The sequence below is a fragment of the Carassius auratus genome, chromosome 50 (assembly GCF_003368295.1).
Source record: "Carassius auratus strain Wakin chromosome 50, ASM336829v1, whole genome shotgun sequence".
Lineage (NCBI taxonomy): Eukaryota > Metazoa > Chordata > Actinopteri > Cypriniformes > Cyprinidae > Carassius > Carassius auratus.
In genome coordinates this window covers 6,955,156-6,982,531 of record NC_039292.1, presented here as the reverse complement: position 1 = coordinate 6,982,531, position 27,376 = coordinate 6,955,156, and the positions used below count along the sequence as shown (strand labels likewise).

Genomic DNA, 27,376 nt, shown 5'->3' with positions numbered 1-27,376 from the left:
AAGGACAGTGTGTGGGTTCCTTTGAAATTAGCTGGCCGACTGTCGAGCACTGTGCGTTTGTTTGCTGCGCCGCATGTGGTGTGACATATCAAACCAGAAATGCTAACACAATCATAAGATGCGGTCCTCGGTGCGCTGGCCTTGTATAATTAGTGTCTTATTTTGTAACTCTTAGATTAAATCCTGTCCTGGGAAATTTGCATGCGCGATACAACTCACTTATAGCAAACATGCTCATTGAAATGCTCAGAACATGCTTGTTTACTGGGGTCTGGCAACTGTGCGCTGCATAGATATGTGTTAGCCAGGTGCTGATTGGCAGTTACTAGCCTGACTTGGATAAACAGTGCTTGACCTGCAGTGACAGGGAATGAATTCCCACATGAAGTGTGCAGCACTTGTTGAGTGTGACCTGATGCTGCTGCACATAGCAGCAAACCCTGATCCAAGCTGCGTTCCAATTCAGAGACTCCCTATGTAGTGTTCACTGCTCCCTACACACTTTGTAGGGGCAATATCTATCTGTGTGTCTGTCTGTTCTTTGTTTCAGAAATAGTAGTGTGCTGGTATGCCTGTCTGCGCCTAGTCTCTGAAGGACCATGATATCTCGCCTCATTGTCTTGTTAATTTGCTGCTCACTGCCAACAGGTTAAGTGAAGCATCAGTGTCTAATTGGCGGCCTGACCAATTAGTGGCCAGAACTTCTCCTGATTGTGTAGCTGCTCTTAAATCGGAACTAAAGACTAGAGCTAATCAATGGCTCTGTGAGTCCGTGCGATAACCTGAGGACCCTCTCTGGCTGCTTAACTCCAGGAGCACAGCTCTGCTAGGCAGATAAATCAAATTAAACTGCAATATTGAATGTAAGGCTAGAACTGGATTACACCCACATCTGATACATGTATTTGTCGGCTTGGTGCACATGCAGATTTTCTCCTCTAGTGCGTCCATGCCAGAATTCCCACAAGAAAAGGAAGTGTACAGGAGAGCGAGAATTGTAATTAGATGGCGTTCTGCTGTAATCCGCTGTATGTGTGCAGGGAGCTATCAGCAACACCATATGGAATTGGTCCAGTTTTCCAGCAGCTGGCAGAAGCAAGTACAGCGCCCTCTCTAGGCTTTCCACAGTTACCTGACGAGGCTTGTGTGATGCCAACAGCATGTGTGCTGTGTTTTATCTGCCAGATAATGATATTTGCAACAGTTTCAAGATCAGAAAGTCTTTAATGGTTCAGCTTTTCAGCAGAAGGTCATTGTATGCCACCTGTTTCTGCAGATCTATATTGAACTAGATATCAACATTAAACTGCAATTACCTTACGTAGCATAATTGAAATTGATGCATTGTTTAACAAACTATATTATCATAATTAGAATACAAAAAAATGTTAATTAATAATAATAATAATAATAATATTAAATGGACAGTTCACCTTAACATTTTAAATGTCATCATTTATTCACCCTCAAGTTGTTTCTTACTTCTGAAAATATTTTGAAGAACCAAACAGATGATGGTAGCCATTAACCTTTATAGTATTATTTTTTTTTCAATACCATGGAAGGCAATGGCTACCGTCAACTGTTTTTTTACCAAGATTATTCTTTTGTGTTTAATATTTATTACAAGAAGTAATAATAAATACTTAGGCAAAATGTGTAAATGTAGTAATACCACTAATAATAATTATTATTATTATATATTGATTTTATTGTTTATTGTTACTCCTATTAATATTTATTTTACTTATTTTATCAATTAAGTATTTTTATTAATAAAAATTAAGCAAAACGATTGTGTGCACATGAACAAAAGTTGTTGTTTTTTTCTGCAAACGTCACTTTTGGCTATCTTTTGCATGCAGTATTTACTGCTCACTAACCAGTTTAAGCAAGAATATCATTTTTATATCTTTTAAACACATATAAAAACAATACTCAGCGCACAGGCAACAACAGATCTTCCATATTTTCAAATTTGTCTGCTTTGGCTTTCTGCTGACAGCTCAGCCTCGTTGCTCAAATCCCTGCAGAACATCTGCGCACTGATGCTCGTAGTCCTACCGACTGATACCGCGTGTCATTTCAAAGAAGCGACAAGTCGTTAGCGTGCGGAAACAATGGCATTTGCCTCTGAAATTGCAATATGCCACTGTTTGCATTAACGTCGGCAGCATGGCTCAAAGACTCCGACAGCGTCAGAGGCGAGACATGATATGATTTCTTTATGGAGCTCCCAGTGTCCACAAACAGAGAGGCTGCGGGTAAAGCGGCCTGACTATCCTGAGGACAGAATAGCCGTTTTTGCGTCAGCGAGCTTCTGTCTGCTCCACCGCTGGGCTGTTTGTGCTCTCTTGCGGTTGGTGAACAGGGAGTGACATATTGTCTCTGTGATAGAGACTTAACAATGTTGTGCACTGTAGGGGTATGGCTACATACTGCACTAAATCAATGAGCTTTTCAAGATTTGCCATGCCATGTGACCAGAGAAACAGAGATAGAGAGCCTCTGTCTAAGTCTTTCTCTCTGTCTGTCTATCTATCTACATGTGTATCTATCTTTATCTGTCTGTCTGTTCCTTTTCTTCTTTCAGTCCATCTATTTACCACAATTCCGTGCATGAATTCAGACATTCTCCATTCATTTGAGTTTTTTGAGTTTAGAATTTGCCTATTTTATGTGGGACATTCACCAGATGGACTGTGAACAGACTGTTTGAGTCTGAGACTACATGGACAGCAAACAGTAAGTTAGAGTCTGTTAGTTGAATGACAAGAGCAGCATTTAAAGCCAAATACCCCCATGTGGATAATAGGCCCATTTCTGATGCTCACGGTGCATGCTTTCTCAACACATGTGGCGTTGACATTGATTTGCTCAGTGTCTTGTCTTGATCCCAGTGGCGACGATAATGCTGTCCATCGCTGCAGTGTGACCCCTATCAAAAACTCTCAGAGATGATTCCAATTGTGATGTGTTGAGAGCTGAAATTGGCTTGATAGCACTGTTTGTGCAGATGGCACAAAGGAGACCATTGCGCCGCACAAGAGAAGGACCACGTGTTTTTTTTTTTTTTAGTTGAAGAAAGAGAACCCAAGTGTACAATAAGATGCACAATGAAATGATTAATGATGTGAAATGAGAGGTATGTTAGAATAGTATGTCTTCTTGACTGTGCTAAATGGGATTTGCACAAGGGAGAACATGCTTCTGGCTCTGAAAATAACTAGTAATAGCTCTGATTTTAGGGTTGGGGCTTTGATTGGTTGGGTTAATCGAAGTGAAGCCTTTCTTTGGTTCAGTCTCAAATGCACCACTTGATTTGGTCTTACACAACATTACGTGCGGCAAAGCGTAGATGTAGAAAGCAGAGCGCCTTTCTGTCTTTCTTTCTTGATTAAGCTTTTTCTTAATCTTTATTCCCGGCTTTTCCATCTCAGAAGCTCAAATATGTAGCTTGCTCTCTCCTCATATTTCAAGGCATTGGATTTTGTCAAGCCGACAGGCCGTTGGCAATATTTATTGCCAGATTGTTGCAAAGCCATTCATAATTGTTCTGCGTTTACCCCATGCGTATTGGGGAGAGGAATATGGAGACTCTGCTGAATCAGCAGCCCTGTCGCTGCTAAGTAAATGCTCATGATCACAATGACAGGAATCTTTTTTTTTAATTTATTTTCTATATATATACTGGGCGGCAGCCTCTCCGCCATCCCGCCAATGCTAAGTGCCGCTGGATGTGTGCCCGCGGTACTTAGCTTTATGTGTCTTCGGAGGGAGATAGAATGGTGCACGCATGACACAACTGTAGAAATGAAATGGCTCATATACATTTTGTAACGTGAGATGTGTTTTCTGTTGTTTCACAGGGCAGCCGCTGACGCTTTTGCTGCAATGCTATGCTCAAGTAAGTTCCTTTTGCTTTAACTTTTGTGAACATGCCGGGGCATCACAATAATGTTTCAGGAGACAAATTCTCCCAGTATGCTGAGCTTCACAGCCCTGTTCCAAAGGTTTTATGTTTGTTTTTATTTATTTATTTTAAGGTTTGCTGTCTACTTTATGTAGCGTATATATATTTTATATAATATATAGTTTAATTTTGTTATAATATTCTAGTCCCTTTAAACATGTACATACATAAAGGTTATAAATTATTTATGTATGGAATGTATAAAATATATATTTTTAGTACTCTCTCCATGTATGTAGATGTGTGTGTTTGTGTGTACATAAACACACACACACACGCACACACACACACACAATATCTGTTCAAAAGTTTGGGAACAGAATGATTTTTTTAAGGAGTTTCTTATGCTCATCAAAACTGCATTTGTTTGATTAAAAATACAGGAAAATAATTGTTAAATATTATTATGATGTAAAAGAATGTTTTTTTTTTCTATTTTAATATACATTCAAATCTAATTTATTCCTGTGATACAAAGCTGAACTTTCAGCATCATTCCTCCAGTCTTCAGTGTCACATGATCCTTCAGAAATCATTCTGATATGCTGATTTATTATCAGTGTTGGAAACTGTTGTGCTGCTTACATTTTTTTTTTTTAACCTGTGATACTTTTTTTCAGGATTCTTTGATGAATAAAAAGTTAAGAGCATTTATTTAAAATATAAATATTTTCGGACAATATACACTACCGTTCAAAGGTTTGGGGGTCGGTCGATGTTTTAAATTGATAAGAAGTGACAGCAAAGATTTATGTTGTTAGAAAAGATTTATATTTTGAATAAATGCTGTTCTTTTTAACTTTTTATTAATCAGCAGTAACTGTTGCCAACATCGATAAGTCTAATAATAAATCAGCATATCAGAATGACTTCTGAATGATCATGTGACACTTTATACTGTAGTAAGGGCTGATGGAAATTCAGCTTTGCATCACAGAAATAAATTAAATTTTAAGTATATTTAAATAGAAACCATTATTTTATATTGTAGCTAAACACATTATGAAAAATTACAAATTTTTTTCTGTATTTTTGATCAAATAAATGCAGCCTTGATGAGCATAAGAGACGTTACAAATCTTACTGATCCCAAACTTTTGAACAGTAGTGTGTATATATAACAGTGTCTGTGTGTGTTTGAGTCCACGCTACCTGCAGTTCACCTGTCGTCCTGCAGGGGTCAGTGTGACTCTGTGAGTCCCATCCTTCTCTCTCCCATTGAGAACACAGCCACTGCACCTGTTGATGCTCTGCAGTCAGTGAGCCTGTGAATAATGTTATGCTCTGTGGGGCTTTTAGGAGCCTGCTCTAAGAGAAACACGTCTGGTCAGTGATGCCACAATTAATTCTCCTCCGTCGGGCAAAGCCAAGCTGTCTGTGCCTTTTGTCTGCACACTTTTTATTTCTCCGGAGGATGTGGCGAGAGCTTGATAATCATCTAATGTGGCCATATTTCCTCCAGCAAACTTTGCAGAAGTATTTTCATGTTTTCTACACATCAGATCTGCGCTGCAGCATTTGTCCCAGTGATTATAAGAATCTCCGGAGTCCACGATGGCACGGCATTTCCATATTCTGAGACATCATACTCCACTGTATTCACAGACCCTGCTTTAAACTCCTAGAAACCCTCTGGCTACATTAGCAGCAGCAAAGAATTCTTCAAGAAGTCCAAGCCTGACAGAAAACCATTGCAGATATTAATATTTCAGATTGCTGTACTTGTGCAAGTCATAGAACTGCAGAGTTCATGACTCCCATACTGGAAGGATTCAGGAAGGATACAAGCTAAAGAAATAGATTCACAACACAGGCTTCAGAACTACCCATTTCCTTATATCCTTTTGTTACTCCTTCACTGATTGTTTTGCATGCACGTGGAGGTAAATAACATTGACCTTCATATCGCAAACACGGCCTCCATTAGAGTCCACATTGCGATTGGCCACTTTCCAACCCCTTCATCAGAAGCAAGGAGACTTTGGGCCGAGAGTCCAGCGAACTCCCTCGCATGGAGCCCCCCTGCCCCTTCTCTCAGCGTCTTCGGCTGGAGAGATTTATGGAGGAACCAACTGAATACTGAGCTTGGAGGATTTCTTTTAAAACAAGGAGAGTGGAAATTCTTTTGACAGTTTCACAGGCGGGCTTTCAAACATTGATTTAATAATGTCACTTCAGTCCTGGAAAGAGATCAGCGGAAGACATGCAGTGAATCTGAAACCAATCCTCTGCTCAGATACTGTCGATGCAACCAAAATGAGCTAGAATTGAAATGGCTTTCAAATGTATCCCTTTTTTACTTGGAGTAATACACAATTATTTAAATACTATATTATATTTTTATCTTTGTTTACTGCGGGACTGTTGAATGCTTGAATCTGATTGGCTGATGAAAGTTCTGAGGTGTGCAATTATTTTCAGGGAATCGCACGGCGAACATAGTTCCAGGCAGCTCTCTTGACCGCATTACACTTCCATATCATTTCGCATAGTTGACTGTAATAAGTGTCATGCAGTCAAGAGTTCATATATTTATTAGTGTTTATTCTTTTCATATTTTATATTTATGTGTGGATGTCATTATAGATGTATTGTTATTCTTAACAAATAAAGGCCAAACTCCTTTTTCATAATGACAGCTACAACAAAGATGTATGATGCATGTTACATACTGTAGCCATGTTATTATACTAGCTACATTGTATGTGACCTCATAATTGCATCACGGGTAATCTAGTCATCAGTGTCCTAATATTTAGAAGAACAAGACCCTAGCTAGTGGCCATATTCTTGTTCATGATACACTAATTGCCAGCATGGAGAATAAGGCGTGCTGTGAGACATGACCGTGCTTACCTCAGGCACCAGACCTGTCACTGGCCTTAAAAACAGGAAATTAAGTCTTCGCCAAACGTGGCTCTTTTTCCAGCATCCTTGTTTTTGATCCATTTAACCTTTATGTGCCATACTGACAAATCTTTCGCATGCTGACAGGCCAGAGTCACATGCTTTTTTGATCCCTCTCCATCATCCCAGTGTTATTCGCATTCTGTTGATATGGCTCTTTAGTGCCCTGAATGATGTATCGTTACCTTATTACATTTTATTAATAAACAGGCCACAACAGAGCATGACATGAGAAAGTGAGAGCGAAAGAGAGGTCAATTTGACTATGAATATCATACAGATGCTTCAAATACATATTAGCCTGTTTCTAACTTTGCTAGGCTAGCTAAAAAAGAGCTTCTTTCCGCTCCAAAAAACACAATTCTGGCGTGTATTCATGGAACTGATATGCATTTTTTTTTTGTTACATTAGACAAATAATAACGCTAGTGCGCATGAGCAAGGATTTTTTTAGACTCATATTCTGCCAGCAGTGGTATTAAACAAAAGTAGAGTCATTTTCTTAGCATTAACAGTACTGCTAGCATAGAGAAAAGTGTAGCACTAGATAAACATGCTCCTATATTTACCATTCCAGGCAGCTCTCTTGACCGCATTACACTTCCATATCATTTCGCATAGTTGACTGTAATAAGTGTCATGCAGTCAAGAGTTCATATATTTATTAGTGTTTATTCTTTCATATTTTATATTTATGTGTGGATGTCATTATAGATGTATTGTTATTCTTAACAAATAAAGGCCAAACTCCTTTTTCATAATGACAGCTACAACAAAGATGTATGATGCATGTTACATACTGTAGCCATGTTATTATACTAGCTACATTGTATGTGACCTCATAATTGCATCACGGGTAATCTAGTCATCAGTGTCCTAATATTTAGAAGAACAAGACCCTAGCTAGTGGCCATATTCTTGTTCATGATACACTAATTGCCAGCATGGAGAATAAGGCGTGCTGTGAGACATGACCGTGCTTACCTCAGGCACCAGACCTGTCACTGGCCTAAAGAACGGAAATTAAGTCTTCGCCCATAGTGGCTCTTTTTCCAGCATCTTGTTTTTGATCTCATTTAACCTTTTGTGCCATACTGACAAATCTTTTCGCTCTGACAGGCAGAGTCACATGCTTTTTTGTTCCCTCTCCATCATCCCAGTGTTATTGCATTCTGTTGATATGGCTCTTTAGTGCCCGAATGATGTATGTTCTTATTACATTTTATTAATAAACAGCACAACAGAGCATGACATGAGAAAGTGAGAGCGAAAGAGAGGTCAATTTGACTATGAATGATACATACAGATGCTTCAAATACATATTAGCCTGTTTCTAACTTGCTAGCTAGCTAAAAAAGCTTCTTTCTCCTCAAAAACAAATCTGGCGTGTATTCAAATGGAAACTGTGTTCTTTGTTAAATGGATGTCAGCCTCTACTTTAATTATTCAGGAGCCTTCTGGAAAAAAAATTTGGATGGAATGATGATGAATGATATGCATCTTTTTTTGGTACATTAGACAAATAATAACGCTAGTGCGCATGAGCAAGGATTTTTTTAGACTCATATTCTGCCAGCAGTGGTATTAAACAAAAGTAGAGTCATTTTCTTAGCATTAACAGTACTGTTAGCATAGAGAAAAGTGTAGCACTAGATAAACATGCTCCTATATTTACCATATTTAGCATAGTGTGTTCAGTTTGTTCAGGTGGTTTTATTCAACTGGCTCAAACAGAAATTATTCTCTGATTCACAGAAGTCTCTGTTTGTCATATTGCTACTTTTTAGAGCAAAATATTTAGTTAGCTTTAGCTGTTTACAGTTTGTAGTGCAGCTAGCTGCTTTTGTTATGATTAGCATTTAGCTTGGTAAGCTACAGTTGTCTGCTAAGCATATCCTGACAAAACATTTCAGGCTGTTGGTCACACTGTACATCTTAATTGATAGTTAATTGTTTTAAATGTCAAATCAGAAGTAAAAAAAAAAAAAACATTTTTAATGAAGTAGGCCTACCAGTGTAGTACAACAATACATGCCGCTAACATGTGTTCAAGTCCTTTTTTCATATCCCTGATAGCACATGTACAGCACAGAGATGTCTGCTACAGTTGTAGTAGCTTCTCAAACGCTGCCTGTTAACCATATTCTCTGATGAAACATACAATTTTTAAGGCTGTTGGTTAAGCTCAACAGTAAAGATCAAATCAGCTGTTTTTCAGTAAACTTTGATCTGGCTTGAAACAATTCTTAAGGTGAGGTTTCATTAGCCAATTTTGAGCGAAATTTTTCGTCCTCACATAAAATTTCTAATCACGTGTTTAGATTTCACCTGCGAAAATTAGCAAATTAATGCTAAGTGTGACCACATTTTTTATTGCTTTAGGGTATGATCTTTATATTTCTGGGTCAAAACAAAACCCTTCCCTCTATCATAAAAAATACTGAATGTTCTCTTCATGTTCGTCTACAGAGGTCAACTGTCGGACTGCCGTCGCAAAAGGCTACATTGCAGATCTTCTGAAGCTGTACGAAGACTGGCACAACAGTGACGTCAACCTTATGAGCATTCCTATCCTTAGAGCTCTACTTCATTGTCTGCAGCGTGCTGCCAACTCAGTTGTGGGCAGAGATGCCCTGGTCGCTGAAGGTGGCATTAGTCTTCTCTTCCAGACCACTCAGGTGATATTTCAGCCCACTATTTGGTCCCAAAATTCTCATTACATCTCATATCATGGTATTTATTTGAGGAATTGAACTTTTAATTACATCGCTCTGTTCCTGATGCTTTAATCATTTAACTTTTGAATCGCACTGTGATTTTTAGCGGGACTTGCTAAGTAATGGCCCTAGACATTACCATGCTCTCTCTGCTAATGTGCTGTAAAGAAGCACATTTTTGCTTCTGATGCATATTTTGCCCAGATGAAATGTCACTTGGAGATCACATGTAGCGCCTTGAAGTATTTCTAACTTGCTGAATTTTGTCTGAAGAATTGCTTGACCATGAAAGGCCTCGAATCTCTGGTGGAACCAGCGATCCAGCTGATGAGGAAGTGCAATCCCAAAGTCCCTCTTCCCCTGACCTCAGATAAGAGCGTCTTCAGCTTTCCTCTTCCTGGGAGGCCTGTCGATGACCAGGATGCTGATTTAGGACTTTACGGTAAGCTTCATGTTCCCTAGGCTTATAAGCCAGGTTCTTTATTACACTGCCAAACACCCAACAGTTACTATTATTCTCTTCTCACATTGTGTCCGTGAGGGACGCTGAATCTGTCCCACTAGAGATATTTAGCCTTTACACATTGCCTCTGGCTATTAGTGCCTGACTAAGTCCTTATCGGCCAGGCCAAAATTGCAGTTGTTATCACATAGGCTCTGAGCATTTAATGGAAATTATTTCAATGTCAACGCATTATATTCAAATTTTCCTCTATTAGACTGTGATTGCAAGAATAGTGTAATGTAGAGAATGTGAGTTGGGAAAGTTCAAAGTGTTTATATCCAGACCACTCACTGATTCCTTCAAGCATCAAATTGTTTTGTAATAAATTAAATTCTTATATCATTATCTAAAGATTTAATTCAAAACAAATTAAATTGTTGACACTTTGCAGCTACTGAGTCTTTTTTTCCCCTTCGATATAACAGTTCCTTTTGGAAAATAAGACAAAACTGACTATAAGTAGCATTGGTTCAAAACTGCATTGTTGAGAGAAAAACCACATATAAGTTGCGTCAGTGTATAAGTCACGTTACTACATAGAATGTAAAATACTGGAAAATAAAACAAAATGTTTACAAACATTTTAAACCCTATAATTTTTTTTTTAGTTCAACAAATCCTTTCAATTTAACACCAAAAAACAGCATTAAACAACCATAAATTGTAGTGTAATTCATTTTAAACAACATTTATTATACATGCAACATTTATTCTATACAAATTTTTAAAGTGACTAAATATCAGCATGACGTGGGAAATGCGCAACACAAATAAACTTGGGCTCACATACCTCTCTATAATTCTATATAAAATAGAATATATTATATATATAGGATTTAATATAAAACAGATAAATATTTAAAAAACTATTATTTATATATATATATATATATATATATATATATATATATATATATATATATATATATATATATATATATATATATATATACATACACATGTGTGTGTGTGTGTGTGTATACATAATTTTTTTATTAATATTTCTCAATTTTATATTATATTCTCTCTCTCTCTCTCTCTCTCTCTCTCTCTCTCTCTCTATATATATATATATATATATATATATATATATATATATATATATATATATATATATATAATTTAATATATAATAGAATGATGTAATTTTATTCCTGAAATTTTGCACATTGCTTATTTCAGTTCATAGCCATACAAGCTCCCTGAACCGGTGAAAGCTGTAATTGTTCAGACCTGTGCTGTGAAGCAAATGTCAATACCGGTCCTTGTGAAAGCAGGCAATGTGAGAAATCAGTTGCTCTAAAAAACAGATTTAGAGGCCATTTTGATTTGGCTGCGTTTTTCCGTCTTATGCTGTATAGCAGTATTGTGCATAAATTAACTACCGTGCAACCCTCTCTAAGCATGCAGGTTTCTTTTTTGATTAGGTCATCATATGCAGATGTTCTCTTTGAACAAGGTGTGCGGCAGTAAACACTAGCACAGGAAAACAAAAAACGGAAGACATGCTTGGTCAGAGAGCAGCAGATTGCTCTTGGCTGACCCACAATACAATACAATGCTCACTTGTTTGCAAGGAGCTCTGAGGTGGTTGCCCAGGCAACCCTGCCCAATAACACCGTGGGTGCTGGACTCAATACCACACAGTGAAGTGTGTTAGCGTGCACGTCTGTATGTACTAATACTCCTTTCCTCCCAAACCGATGCACAAGAGTCTAGATTATTATTGTTGATCTACGCACACCTTTCATGCAATAACTTATAGATCCAGACACCACGCGGGAGTTTTCCTGCTGGGCCGTTCTCACTAATGAGTTTCCCGTTGCTTTTATCTCAAACAAGGGAGCTAGAGAGCTGGGAAGGCCGATATCAGACTGAACAAAATGATTATCCGTTATCGTAATAAATAGTGCGGTTTACTTGTTATATCCGGTGGGATGATGCATGTTGCCGGCACTATCTAGCTCTGCGACCCACCATGTTTACTAATCGAGGAGTTTTTGCAGGCTTTTAGGACTGTTATCATGCTAACAGCTAACGTTAGCATGCTTTCTGATGTCAGGGACTTCTAAACTGAAAGCTGCGCGTGGCACGAGTGACCCATAATGCCAAGCCTAGTTGCTGTTCAGTCTGGTCAGGCAGATAAGATAATGTTAATCTTCAAGACGTCCAGATTTTAAGTGGACTAGCTCTATCTTCAAGATTTGAGCGGACTAGCTCTAGCACTACCTTGTCCACTTCCAGTTGTGAAAATCACAGGAAAACACCCTCAGGTGATGTAAGAAATGATGGCAGCAGTTTAGTATCATCTTTCTGTGACATGTACAACTGTTTTCAAACCCTGCTTTAAAAAAATTGCTAGACTTAGGTGGTTTGCTGGTCTTAGCTGGTCACTTAATTTAGATGGTTTAAAGGGTTTTTGGGGCTTTGAGACCAGGTGAACCAACTTAGACTAGCAAGAGCTAAGCAAAGACTATTTAAACACGAAACTGGGTGTTCTAACAGAATCTTGTAACACCTAAACGTGGTTTTGACATGTTAGCAATGCATAAACCGGGTTGTACTACTTCACAACCTCACATTAAAATAAATGACTTGTCATAATTTATCGCATGATTAATTTACCCTGCATTCACGCCAGATCAAATACCTTGAACGTCATTATTTAAAACATTTTTTATATAAGCAGTCATTTGGTTTAGCAGAGAAGGTTGTAAAATTATAGTGATTTTAGTGTTATGTTTTGATCTTCAGTCATCAAATCCGATGAAAGCCCGTGAAGTTTATTTCAGTTCAGTTATTTCAGTGAATATTAATTTATTTAAAGAATAACGTTTTTATTTGAATGAATAGGATTATAATATATTTAAATAATTAATACCATAAATTATTTAGAATATTAATATTTATTTATTATTTATATATACATTTATAGATGCCAATTTAGTGCGTGTGTGTGTGTGTGTAAAACGTAATGGGTATGACACATAAAATTTATAGTATTTTATATTGTTATTTATTGTCATATTATATAATACTGAAAACATTTTATTGAATTAAATACTTTAATAATTTGTATTTTATCTATTGGAAATGAATGAATGAGTGAATGATGTCTGGCCTCTCTGGTGCATCAAACACACTCCAGAGTATGTCTGGCAGATGTCTGCTTTTATGTGAACCCATCAGAGGCAGAAAGAGCTAATGTTTGAGCTCTCTGGGCAGGTCCTGTTTGATCCTACAGATGAACTGCCATATTTTGCTCATCTTGACATTTACGTCTTAGTCTTGCATGTTGTTTATCTTTCGTTCTTTCTTCCTTATTGAAAGATGGCAGTTTGGAAGATGACAGTGACGAAGATGAGGAGCACGAGGAGCCAGACAACAGGGACTACGTGAGTGTTTTGAGATTTGCTCTGGAGGAAGACGTGAGCGGTGCCTTCAACACATGCATGCACAGATCGTGCTCCGTATGATCCTGCGCCGTAATGTTGACAGAGCAAACGATGTGTGCATAAATTCCACTGATTCATTCTCCCTCCTAAAATGTGATTGAAGAGCAGGGTCTGCGTGTGACAGGAGCCTGACACGAGTGACTTCCTGTTCTCACATGACTTCAATAATAGGGCCCCTGATTCAGCCATAAATCAATGATTTGGACGCCAAACCAAAGTGCTTCCTTCCTCTTCTGCACTACACGTACTCTTCACTGCTAATGCTTTTCTTTATTTCCATGTCTGTGCCCCATCGTCTTGCCATGATGGGGTGCTAAATGACTACTCCGTAGTGTAAATGCGTGAATTTACAGTGAGATATTATTCATTTTGGTTAGGTAAGGCCCTAATATGCCCATATACCTCATACCACATTATATTTTTATTAAAAACATATTGTATTGGACAGTCACTGAAGGTCTTTGCTCTGTGAGATGCCCTCAAATCCGGGAAATAATATTTTGGCTGGGTGGTTAATAACACATTTTTCTGTGGTGTGTCCAACTCAAAACACACATTTAATATTACTTTACACAGACTTTGAGTGTTGCAGTGAATACATAATTGTTTAAATTGTTACTGCATTGTGTTATTATTTTAGAATAAATGTTTATACTTAGTTTTAATAAAAATAATAACCTATTAATTACATTGTTATTGTATGAATACAAAATTGATTATCATTCTGGTTGTCTATGTAAAAAAAAAAAAAAAAAAAAAAACACCTGGATACATTATAATCCTGAATTATTATTTATTATTAGTATTATTTTCATTAACTGAAGTAAGCAGGCTCAGAGCATGTCCACAGTCTTCACCCATTTATGATGGTTGAGTTAAATAATAAAATAACATTTAAGCGGCTTTAAATATATATACTGTGTATTATTTTTATTAAAATGTCATTATGAACATATTTATAAAACATCTAGCTTAAATGGACATTGCAATTTAAATTTAAATGCAATTTAAAAGTAATTTAATTCATTAAAGGTTTTTTTTTTAAACATAAATGTATTCTTTGATTTAATACCCACTTTATTGGAAAGTTATTCAGATATCGATAAAAAAACATTATATATATAAAAAAAAAAAAAACTATGGTGGGCTTAAAAGGGTCACTTCTTGATTTCTGTTTTCCTAGTGGCACAGAAGAGAACCGCAAAAATCATTTTGTTTGTATGTATGTGTGAGAGTGACATTTACACCACAGCTGGAGGGGTGACCGCTTACATGTGCCTCACCTGGCAAATAAGGTGTGTAATTACTGTTTTTCTGCTGCTTGACCCACGTGCCATAGAGAAAGACAGAGTAAAGGTCAGAGGTCAGAGCATGCTGCATTCTATTGGCTGGAGTTTGTCACATGACCTCTGGTCCTCACATGCAGTAACAGGGGAAGATAGATTTGTTTCAGTCTGTAGTCAGTCATGCTTAAGACTGGACAGTGTTTATAGCTCTGTGTTTCTCCATGGCAGGAGGATGACCTGGAAACAGATGTGAACAAGCTGCGTCCCCGACCAGAGCCCGACCGGCCCCTAGAGCAGCTGGGTCAATATGTGCGTCTCTGCCCTGAGCTGCACCATGACTTCCAGGTGAACATCTTTGCCTTCTGCGGCAGTAAAGCATTTCACCTCCATACCTACATCAGCAGGGCTTACAGATGTCTAGTTAAGCTCAACTGACAGCATTTTTGACCAATTTCTCTTTTCTTCTTAAATAAATCTGGAGGTTACAGTGAGGCACTTACAACAGAAGTACAAGGGGACAATTTTGAAGGATTAAAAAACTAAGATGTGAAGCTTTTAATTTACAAAAGCACTTACATTCATTTTCTGTCAAAACTTTTTTAGGGTTTATGCTATTATTTTATGGCGATTTGATATAACTTTACATTAAAAAAGCTTAAAATGTGATTTTATCACACTTAAATCAAATGTATATTGATTTCTTTATTAAATTACTTGTGGCTGTACTATTGAAATGGTGGATATTTTCATGTTCTGTTGACTTTCATATTATTTTATTCTATGTTTTTTTTTTTTTTGTGTATGCATCTATTTATTTTTAAAGAAAAGGAAGGACAAGTGGAAATTAATAATTGTGGTGATCAACATTATTGTCCAATCTTTTGAAACTTTACAGACAACATTATAACAGAAATAACTTAGAAAGGGATTTTATCACACTTAAATCAGATGCATATTGATGCATTTTTTATTTTATTACAATTTTCTTTTTACCTCAGCTTGTGGCTGTATTAGTGAAATCTATTTTTTTCACTTCCATTATAAGTGCCTCACTGGGACCCTAAATATATATATACTGTATATACACTACTGGTCAAAAGCTTGGGATTAGAAAGATTTTTAATTCTTTTTAAAGAAGTCTCTTATGCTCATCAAGGCTGCATTTATTTGATCAAAAATACAGAAACAGAAATATTGTGAAATATTATTATGAAATAAATATTCATTAAAATCTAATTTGTTCCTATGAAGAAAAGCTGTCAGTAAATTATTTCTCTTTTTTTTTAATAAATGAAAACTTTTTATTCAGCAAGGATGTTCAATTGTTTAGAAGTGATAGCAAAGATTTATATTGTTAGAAATATTTATACTTATTTATTTATCAAAGAATCTTGAAAAAAGAATTGCAGTTTCTAAAAAAAAACAAAAAAAAAATTGGCAGCACAACTGTTGCCAACATTGATAATTCTAATAATAAATCAGCATATCAGAATGACTTCTGAATGATCATGTGACACTTCATACTGTAGTAAGGGCTGATGGAAATTCAGCTTTGCATCACAGAAATAAATTATGTTTAAAAATATATTCAAATAGAAACTATTATCTTATATTTTAATAACATTTTGCAAGATGACGTTTTTTTTTTTTTAATCAAATAAATGCAGCCTTGGTAAACATAAGAGACTTCTTTAGGCTACAATGCATTTTAGACTTTAAATATACGGTTTGTTAATACAGAAAACGTTGTTTTTCTTTGGAACAATATGGCTGATAATTCATGCACAGTAAGGCCAGGAACATGCATTGAGAATGTAAATGGGGTGAATTTTGATTTCATGTTGAAAAGAATCCACTCTAGAGAAATATTTCAAAGAGGGTTTTCAAAACGATCAGCATCTCTTGGGTTTAGTTGTTGCAGCCTGGCGTGAAAGTAGGAGTTGTACTGCTCTTAATTGCAGACAGCCAGGATAAAGTTTATATGAAGTGTCTCTAAGTGCTCTTGGGGTGAATATGGACCTTGTGTGGAAGCACTAAGAGATTATGATGGGAGCAGGATGTGCTATAATACCTACTGCAACGGCACCACCATGCAGCTTAAGAGCACAGCAGGGACATGGTTTGTACTGAAAACTACCTCATTGCACTCCAAAAAAATCAGACACTTGTGCTTTGGCTCCTTATAATGGCGGCATGTTTGCCTCACTCTTCATCTTAATAGAGGGATTTTGTTCCTGTTTTTGCTGACCTGAAGAGTTCTGGGGAAAAAATGAGGAACATTTTGTTGGCAGAATGTCCACAGGGAATGATTTATCTCATCTCTCAGAGGTCACAATAATTATGCGATGACTTTTTCACTCATTAGTCAAAAAAAAAAAAATGTGTGTATGTTCACGTCACTTGTTTTCACTAAAAAACATCTTGAAAAAAAAATATACTTAAATATATTTAAAATATACACCTTTGGCTCCAGAAACAACTGAATATGTGTTTTCTCATGTAAATTATTATTATTATTATTACTATTATTAGTTGATTAACTAATATGTAAGAATATTAGAATAACTAAATATTAGTGAATATTTAAACTTCAGTTTGTGAATTTGAATGGTCATATATGCTTAAGTTATATATTATATATTTCAAACATTATTATTATTATTATTCAATTTAAGTAATTATACATTTAAATTAAACAAATTATAGTGATCTAGGGATAGTGATGCATCTTAAATATTTCTTTAAATATATCGAAAATGTTTATTTTCAGATTTTATCTTTTTATTTTGAATTTTATTTTCAGTCTGGACATTTTGGCCTTTCAGACCTTTGTATTGAATTAGAATTATTCATCAATGCATGAAGGATCATAAAACAATTTGTACAATAACCATTTTTCAAAATCTCTGGAGATTTTCTTCTGCTGTTAACCCTGCTGTGGGTCAGCCAACCGTAGAGCCATTGACAGAAATGAGTGAAGACATTTCAAGTTGCAGAATATGTTCAGTGTGTCTCTTCATTTTAAATATGTCACCACCCTTCCCATCATGAGTGACTGCTATGGTCTTGATTGACGGCTTCTCTCGCAGCACAATAACGCGCCTGCGGCTGTCTTGCAGAAATCCCTGCGTGGCTGCTTTTAGCATGCGGATGAGTTCAAACTAATAGAAATGTCAACACACCTCCGGTTCATCGACGTTCCACTCCCTCCTTATTCAGATGTCGCCACTATTTTAATTCAAATCATATAACATGATGTACTACTGCTGCTGGAAAGCAGCTTTTCCTCGGTTCATTTCCTGCCGCACATATTGATTTGTAATTCAGGTCCCCAAAGGAAATGACAAGCTACTAATTCACTTTTTTGTTTCAATTGAACATTTTTTAAATCAATTCAGTCTGCAAATTCTAGACAGCTATGTAGTTCTTAGAAACACCTGCTTCTTCCTCATAATGACAAGTTATTATAGGAATAATTCACCCAAAATTGATATGTCATTATTTACTCATCTGCACATTATTAGTCCCATTTATATGTGCAATTAATCTTATTGGTTGACTACTACAGCTGCATTAAAGAGATTAAGTATAATTTTTAATCACGGTAAAAACAACAACAACAACAACAAAAAACAAACATCAAAAGTTTAAATCTGGGTTTTTAGACATTTATTTTAGTAGTGTATGAATTTTACACTTGTTTTTAACCGCAACTTTTACATTTCAATTTATGAATTTGAATTCTCATTTTTTAGAAGTTAAGTTTTATATAACTTTAAATTACACTACATTATATAATGTATACACATTTTGGTCACACTTTGTTTTTGGGTCCAATTCTCACTATTAAATAACCATTAACTATGACTTTTGCCTCAGTTAACTCCTTATTTGCGACTTATTAATAGTATATAAGGTTGTTGTTAAGTTTAGGGTATTGGGTAGGATTATGGATGTCATGCATTATATGTACTTTATAAGCACTAATAAACAGCTAATATGTTAATAATAGACATGCTAATAAGCAACTAGTTATTAGTGTGAATTGGACCCTATACTAAAGTGTTACCCACATTTTAATATTCTAATATATTTTATATTTAAAATTATATATATATATATATATATATATATATATATATATATATATATGTGTGTGTGTGTGTGTGTGTGTGTGTGTGTGTGTGATTACAAGCCCTAGTATAAAAATTATTCACAAATAAAAATTCAAAACCTATACTCGATAATAATGTGCGTCAATTTGATTGTTCATTATGCATTATATCATTATTTTTATTTCAGTTCGTTATATGTTATGATATGTTATGTTTTTCTGTGATTGATCTGAATGCTGATTAAGCTATTTTTCATTTTCTTTTGGTTTCTGCTCAGCATGGAAGCGAGCCGTCCCCACTCCCCTATGTGTCTTTGATGTATTTCTCCCATTATCATGAAATGCCTTTGTGATCTGGAGATGCTGTGACTGGATTGGACGCAGGGGTTGTAATTACATCGCTGCATTATGCATGCTGTGCAAAATACCAAGATGAAAAGAATTTACAGCAGGACATTCATGCCAATCAGTTCCCCGCTATTAATCTTGCATGACGATGATGCTGCACCTGTAATCTTCGGCCCAAAACAAAGTCCCAGATTAAACGGGTTTAATTCATAAAGTCACGCTAGGACTCTGTAGAAGAGAACACTGGTAAAACTGCAAAGCTGTCAAAAAATATTACAGGCTAGATAAAGGGTTAAGACGTGAAACATAAGCCTGAGAGAGCGAGATTGGCACGGAGCTTGTGCTCTCAAAGGGAGGGGAACAGAAAGGTCTCTTCCCCTGAGGACTCGCCTCGGGGAAAAAAAATGTTTCTCTTTGATCTGCAACTGATACTGTACAGGACAGCCAGGAGTTGAAAATTAGATGTGCGTTTCATTCAGCATGACACCAGCATACCTAGTTCCTCTGACTAACCTCAAGACTCGACATGAGTGAGTCTAATTGTTTTGTTCCTCCGCAGTTCCTCAGTCAAGGCCTCACAAGCATTACTGTGCAGTATTAACCTGTTAACTGTCACTCACGTTTTTGAAGATAGACATGAATGTGCATGATACAAACCTAAATTTTTATAATTCATGACTGAAAACATTTTATAACATGATTTGATGTGCCATTTACATCGTAATGCAATGGTTGATTTTAAAATGGGTTTTGAAGGATGAATTTTGAGATTTTAATGTTTTCAAGTGATATATAACTTTCTGATGATTTCTAATTTAGATTTTGTAATGTAAGAATTTCTGAGGGTGCACTCTTGTTCATAAATTCAATCTATTACTTTTCCTACATAACAGATTAACAAAAATATGGTAACAATATATATTTGGGAGTCTAGACTTTCCAACGAATAATAAGTTTGTACAGATAGATTAGATTTGATGTAATATAGTATAGTCAACGTAGGGCGTCCGTATAGCGGACGGGGTAACATTTATAGGTTAAATAACCTTATTTTAATACCTTTAAGTATTTGCAGTGATAACGGATCGTACGAGTTTCAATATTTAGTTTAGTTTCGAATGTATTTATATATTATTTATTTTGTCTAATGCTTTGAACAGATAGCAAAAGTCTTTTTGTGTTTGTGTGTGTATGATCAATATCGCTGAAGCTGTAATTCGGCCGTATGGTAATCATAACGTCCTGGTATACAGCCATATCGCATATATTGTTATCAGTGACAAATTGCATTTATACAACAGAACTACTTCCGCCGTGGATTCAAATCTCAGTTTGACAGTTTAACGGCTGAGCCCAAGCCCATAGATATTTAAAGGTTGATGCGTCATTTGACCGCTCCAAGCACAGAGATGTTCCCATCTTGCAACGGTCAACTTGACGTCATCACATAATAATATATTGGAGATGCCAATCCTGCACACCGATGTTTGTTTGGGATAACCTTTCACAGGTGAGAATGCGTGAATGCTAATTATTATATTGTATATATAAAATAGCTTCAGTGTAACTACTTTTTAATAGCTTTTTAAGAGAGTAGCTTAATTGAAGTTTAAATACACTTTCCAGAATTGTTCACAATGTATGTGGGAACTCAAATTCTGTGCATTTTGAAACTTATTAGCCAGAAATATCTGTTTTGAAATGAGCTTGCAGAAAACTTGCCCAAATGCGTCACAATTGCGCTAATTTTCTGTTATTTTACATGCTGATTTCAAAAACGTCAGGCATGAGTAGCTTTTGGTTGGTGGATTGTGTAATTGAATTGACCTCAAACAGATTCGTTCGTTCCCTTTTTGAATTGAATCTCTGCTTTTCCTTCTCACCCACATGTAGGAACAACCGAGCACACATTCCCAGAGTCCCACTCCCAAAGCTCATCAAAAGGGCCGTTGTACTCGTCTGTATCAAGTTCACGATTAAAATAAGTCTTTGAAAAAAAAAAAAAAACATCTTGGTGCTGCTACATTGTTTTAGTGTTATTTGTGGTTTCAAAAAACTAATATGACAAAGCATGCCTTCTGAGATGCAATATACAGTACTGCCTCAAACCCGAGACGTATTTATACTAATGCATCCCTGCTGTTGGCATTCATGTAAGTTGTTGCATTTTTGTGCTTACACATATTTTTAGAAGTGTGAGGAGGGGGAAAAGTGAAATTTTAAATGCAACGAGATAGCAGATCGTGGGGCAGCACTGAAGTTTTGTATCTAACGAATTCACTTTGATGGTATACCGTTTATGTGCATTGCGGTACAGATCAGAGCCAACTCAGGACGGCGTTCAGAAACTAAGATCTTCCATAGGGAGGTGTGCGCAGATGATGGAGGCTTTTATCGGCACGATGTGTGCAAATTTTTCCCCCAGTCAGCACATCGTGTCTATCATGTTTCTTGGACATTCTCACATTCACCTTAGGGAAGAGCCTGGGAATTTGGCCAATTTAGGCATTTCTCCCCACTACATTTATGGAAATGTACAAGGCGTGGGCTTAAAATGTTATTTTGTTGCTCTGAAAGCAGCCAGGGCCATTGGCTATTTTGATACAGTTCATTTTATGCCTGTCAAAGACTGTAATTAGACGACCCTATTTGCTGTCAGTATCACCCTTTTGAAGTCAATAGAAAGCTGGAAGTGATGTGCACCACTTAGGGCTGCATCCTCAAAACAAGTCCTTATCCTTTTTTGGCTTTACTCTGTCAATAGTCTCTAAAAAAAATGCTTTCATTTCCTTCACGGTTTATTTTGGGTTGTTATTCTGCGGTACCGCATTGAGTGGTTGACGGTGCCAGGGGGAAAACAGGATATCTTGTGGGTGATGTTTACTGTAATCTCTTTGTCTCCTTTTTTTGCAGTTTTTCTCCTACACCTTTGATTTGAGAGTTGCTGATGTGGCCGAAAATGTAAAGAGCTGACATCTATGGATGCTCTTGAATATTTTCCCCCCTGAAAATTTAACATTAGCTTTGCAGCTTCCTCTCTTACAGTTAGACAATCATGTCTTATAGGATTTGGACTCCAGCTCTGAGGTCGATGAAAGCTCAGATGATGACAGCACTCAGGAGGGAGACTTGAACGACAAGATGCCGAGTGAGGAGAGAGACACCGATCTGCCCTTTGACAGAGATGAAAATCACCTACGGACGAGTGAATTCCATAAGCATTACCTCAACTGCTCCAGGAAAGGCCAAGAAGGCCACTCTAGTATGGTGGATAGGCTTCTGGAGAAGTATGGGATTGTCACTCCCAACCACGATCCACGTCTCTACACTGCCACTGCAGCCAATACAAAGTCTATAGCTGGATACTCAATCCTAGCCTTCCCTGACTTCTGGGGACACCTGCCCCCACAAGAGCAAGAGCCCATGGTTAAAAGACCACCACATGTGCAGAGGTGAGGAATCATGGCTTTTATTGTAATTTTGTGCCGCACAAGGAATAGGGTGGATGCACTGTCTAACATAAAGGTTGTAACAACTGGTTCTTCACTCAAGTGGAAACCCGACAAAATTGCTTTCCATACAAAAGGAGCAAAATACATGCACTGACCCAAAAATATGAAAAATGAACATTGCATTGGTTAAATATCAAAAGTGTTTTCAAAATAAATGTGGAAAATAATCAAAGGATTCATTTCAAGAATTAAAATGAGAATGTTTCAAAATGAGAATCAATGTTTAAAAACTACAACATTAAATTAGAAATATTTTGCATTAAGTCAAATTACGAGAACATGGAACATTTAAATGTAATGTAGAAGAAGAAATAAAAATAAGGAGTAGAAATTTAAATGTAACATTTAAATGTAAAAGAAAAAATGTTGTTAAAAATATTTAAGACTTATTTATTTATTATTATTATTATGGTTATGTCCCATTGGTTCCCTTTTTTACAACTTTATTCTCAAAATTAACTTAATTAACTTAATTATAGAAAAATACTTAATAAATCATTTCAACTTTACTAAATAATTTGGCGGCTGCAGAATTAGTCTGGTGTTTTGTTGCTCATAAAAACTGTGCCATTACAGACTGCAACAAGAAAAACATCTGAAAGCGCTCTGATTCCATAAAGACACTTTAAAAACCTCCCAAATATGCCTTTATTTGTACCTTACCTAGTGTCTTGGGTTTTGTACAAATTCTGTGTTCCATACTGCAGCAGTTTCCAACCTTTTTAGCTGCTCGTGTTGCATTTGCATGCTGAGATTGCCAGACAAAAAAACAAACAAAAAAAAACAAAAAAAAACAATGCAGTTATTAGACTTCATTTATAAGCTGATTTGTCTCTAAATCAGACCACGTGGATGCAGTTTAAGACTTATTCTCCATCCTTACATACACATTGTCAAATGCAAATGATGACACTGAGGGCCCTATTTTAACGTTCTAAATGCAAAGTGTAAAGCGCACGGCGCAGGTGCACTCAGGGCATGTCCAAATCCACTTTTGCTATTTTAAAATCGGAAAAACGGTCTGTGCGCCGGGGCGCATTTTTGGAATGGGTTGTCCCTATTCTCTTAATAAGTAATGGGCACAACGTTCAAGAAACCCATCAGAGTGTCATCTTCCATTCCCTTTAAGAGCGTGATGCGCTCGTGCCATGGCAGATCACTATTTAGATGGTGGGATTTGTTGGCGGAAAAGCTGAACGCTTCTAAAGCGAAGAAACCGCAAAGTTAAAGCGTGCAAGCAGATCATCTACGGGACAAGCAGGAATCCAACAAAGCTTCCCGAGGTGAAGAAGCTGTGTGATGAAGTAGAATTTCGTTCATCATTATAAGTAGTAATAGGCTGAATTGCAAATAGGTAGCCTAATTCTAATACACGCAATGAGTATACATCATTACATTTTTATATTTATGTAGCCTACACAATGATATTATTTTACACTGTAATCCTTTTGTTTTTAATATTTGGCATGTTTGTGTGAGGCCCATCCCTGTGTGTAATAATCAAAGTCAACGGGGACTGTGAACCTGCCCACAGGCACATTTTCTACCAACGTGCTCTTTAAATGACAAAAAAATATTGCGCCATTGACTTTAGACTTTAGAGTAGGTTTGAGTTGGCCTATGGCGCAGTCTATTTTCAGCTCCTTAAAATAGCAATGCGCCTGAACACAACTCTTTTTTTTAGACCAGCATGCCCATGGGCGTACAAATGGGCGCAAATCCATTTGCTAATTAAACGACGTGGCGCTGGATGGGAAAATGTGAATGGCGTTGGACTGAAACTAGCAAACACACTTGTGCTGCACCTTGCGTCGCATTGCGGCGGGTGTATGATAGGGCCCTGAGTCATTAAACTCACTGTAAGTACAAATTAATTCCATTAAAATATTCCTCTCTGAGTTAAACTCTCTTGCCTTAAGTGAGTTGTTCTGCTTTCGGTGGTTGCTTTGCTCTACAGACACCCAAAGACTCTTTTCTACTGAGGAAAAAGCCCTTAAATCTATATCTAATTATGGTAGCCCCCTTCGGAAAACTTGTTTTTGTAGAAAACTTTCTTCAATGTGCAAGGGAGAGATTAAAGGAAATAGACATTTATTTCAGTCATTTCTGTAGTTAATTGTGTTTGCTCAAGGGTAAGATAAGTTCATTTATATGTAATTTTAACTTGAAAATAGTCACTTTTGGAGTTTTAAAAAGAAAGGGTCAGACAGCCAGTGAAAAAAATAAATAAAATAAAAATAAGGTTACAGTTTTAATATTGTGTTATCTCTAACATTGACTTCAGATAAGTCTCAAACATTTGCATTTGACATTCTAAAATATTGAACCTTAAAAAATCATCTTTAAAACTGTCTGACACGTCATTTTGAGAACATTTGCAGGAAAATGGTTAACCGTAATTTTTTTCTTACCCTTTGTGAAGCTCTATGCTTAGAATTTAACATTAATGAAGAACAGAATGCTTGTTTATGTCTTATTGTTTTATAGTTCTTTCCATGAAGTAAACATTTTGATGAGAGTGCTCCCGGTTTATTGCCAGCCACGGTGGACTGTTAACTTTATTTTTGCTCATTCATTCAACCCCATTATGATCTGAAATTTGCTCTTGGGATTGGAGCGTCCACACAGATTGTTTCCCCCCCGTGCATTTTGCATTGTACTTATTTGAATCAGGAGAACGGACTCATTATTGTTGTTTATCTGTGACAAAGAAATAATGCACACAAATAACCAAGAAAATTAGCCCGTTAGCATCATACAGGGCAAAAAAGATGAGGCACCATAGGTTTGATTTAAAAATGGCATCATCCAAACCGGAGTTGAGAACGACCAGCCATTATCAACACTTTATCTAGATGTCTGCCAGACCACTAGATACATGTAACACTGGAATAGCTGATAGCTTTGCTTTTTAGGCTACGTTTATATGACAACGATGTAGTACGTATACACGTACGTATATTCGCGTTTGCACATATTCATGAAAACGGCCAAAAACGCTGTATTACGTATGTCATAGAGTAGTTTGTATGTACAGTTTGTATGTCATAGCAGTAGTTGGCACTGTCACCTTGTTAGTAAACAGTAACTGTTATATTATGTGTCTCCGCTGTTGGTTGTAATATTGGTGAAGCAAATCCACACTTGAGCAGCAACGACAGTAGGATGTACTCCATTATATGTTTGTTCACGCTTGTCTGTAAAATCGACACGTACTGCGCATGTCTACATTTGTAACGTACTACGCACTCGCATGACGTCACCGTTTTCACGTTTTGGATGTTTACATGGAAACGAAAACAGTGGCGTTTTCAAAACCTTGCATTTTGAAACCCATTTTCCAAAACGTGTTTTTAGTCCCCAAAATGTTGTTGCGGTGTAAACGTGCAGCCAAAACGCATAAAACGTTTTCCCTTATTTGGCTAAAAACGTAGTCGTGTAAACGGCACCTAATACATTTTATGTTAAAGTAATATTTAATGATACGAATGTCACACCCATTGTTATGCTGTGCGAACAGAAACATACAGTATCACCCCTATCTTAATCTCGCTTCATTGGCTTCCTGTAGAATTGATTTTATAATCTTTTGATTAGTGTAAGAATTTAATGGTCTCACACCGCCCTATCTTTTGAATCTCCTGACTGAATATCAATCTGGAAGAATACTGATATCTACTAGCCAAAGCTATTTAAAATTCCAAGTTCTAGACAAAATCAAAGAGAGGATTGTGCATTTGCTGTAGCAGCACCTAAACTTTGGGATAGTTTGCCAAATTATATTAGAGCTGCCACTCAATTTGATATTGCTTACTTTGGATATAAATCAGAAATAGTAAATGGCATTAAAAAAAGGTTTAGCTCCATATTGCCTCAACACACCTGCCTGGAGGTTTCAGGTATACCCAATTCAGGTATATACATTTTTTATTATGATTATTATTATTATTTTTTATCTACAAACTGTAAACAAAGTTGAGTTATACTTTTGGAAACCAAAGCTGTCGTTCCGTTATGATTTTATTTATTCGTTTATTTTCCAATGTTCCAGAAAGAAGGTTTTCGAGGACATCCAGCGTCTCATCTGTCCAGAGGACATCATCAACAAGGTTGTTTTTGACATGGATGATCCCAGGTAACACTGCTATTTTATTTTTTTTCTGATAAAGCATTTTGATTAGATCATCACGTCAGTGGTACACTGAGAAATTAGATCCATTAAGTGCCTCTGATGGATCTTTCACAGGCATGCTGGATTGATACTATAGCAACCAGAACGTGAAAGATATTCACTGTGCAGCCTTCAAGTCATATTAAAAGTCTTTCTTTCTTTCTTTCTTTCTTTCTTTCTTTCTTTCTTTCTTTCTTTCTTTCTTTCTTTCTTTTTTCGGTCTTTCTTTTTGTCTTTCTTTCTTTCTTTTTCTCAGTCCACAGTGTTCCTCCGATATGTGTCCCAGTTCTCTTCAATTCTTCTCCAAATTTGAGAGCGGGAACCTGCGTAAAGCCATTCAAGTCCGCAGGTGAGACTCTGCGTTGTAATACAGCACACGTACACCTGC

General features: G+C 36.6%; 1 protein-coding gene across 1 annotated transcript in view; it reads left to right on the top strand.

Annotated features, from left to right (window-relative positions):
• LOC113066391 (cytosolic carboxypeptidase 4-like) overlaps positions 1 to 27,376 on the top strand; it is a 120,103-nt gene that overhangs the window by 26,145 nt on the left and 66,582 nt on the right. The window contains 8 exon segments of the mRNA XM_026238298.1: positions 3,870 to 3,907; positions 9,350 to 9,558; positions 9,871 to 10,039; positions 13,433 to 13,497; positions 15,072 to 15,188; positions 22,372 to 22,757; positions 26,869 to 26,952; positions 27,245 to 27,337. Coding sequence (XP_026094083.1) covers positions 3,870 to 3,907; positions 9,350 to 9,558; positions 9,871 to 10,039; positions 13,433 to 13,497; positions 15,072 to 15,188; positions 22,372 to 22,757; positions 26,869 to 26,952; positions 27,245 to 27,337 — 1,161 coding nt within the window.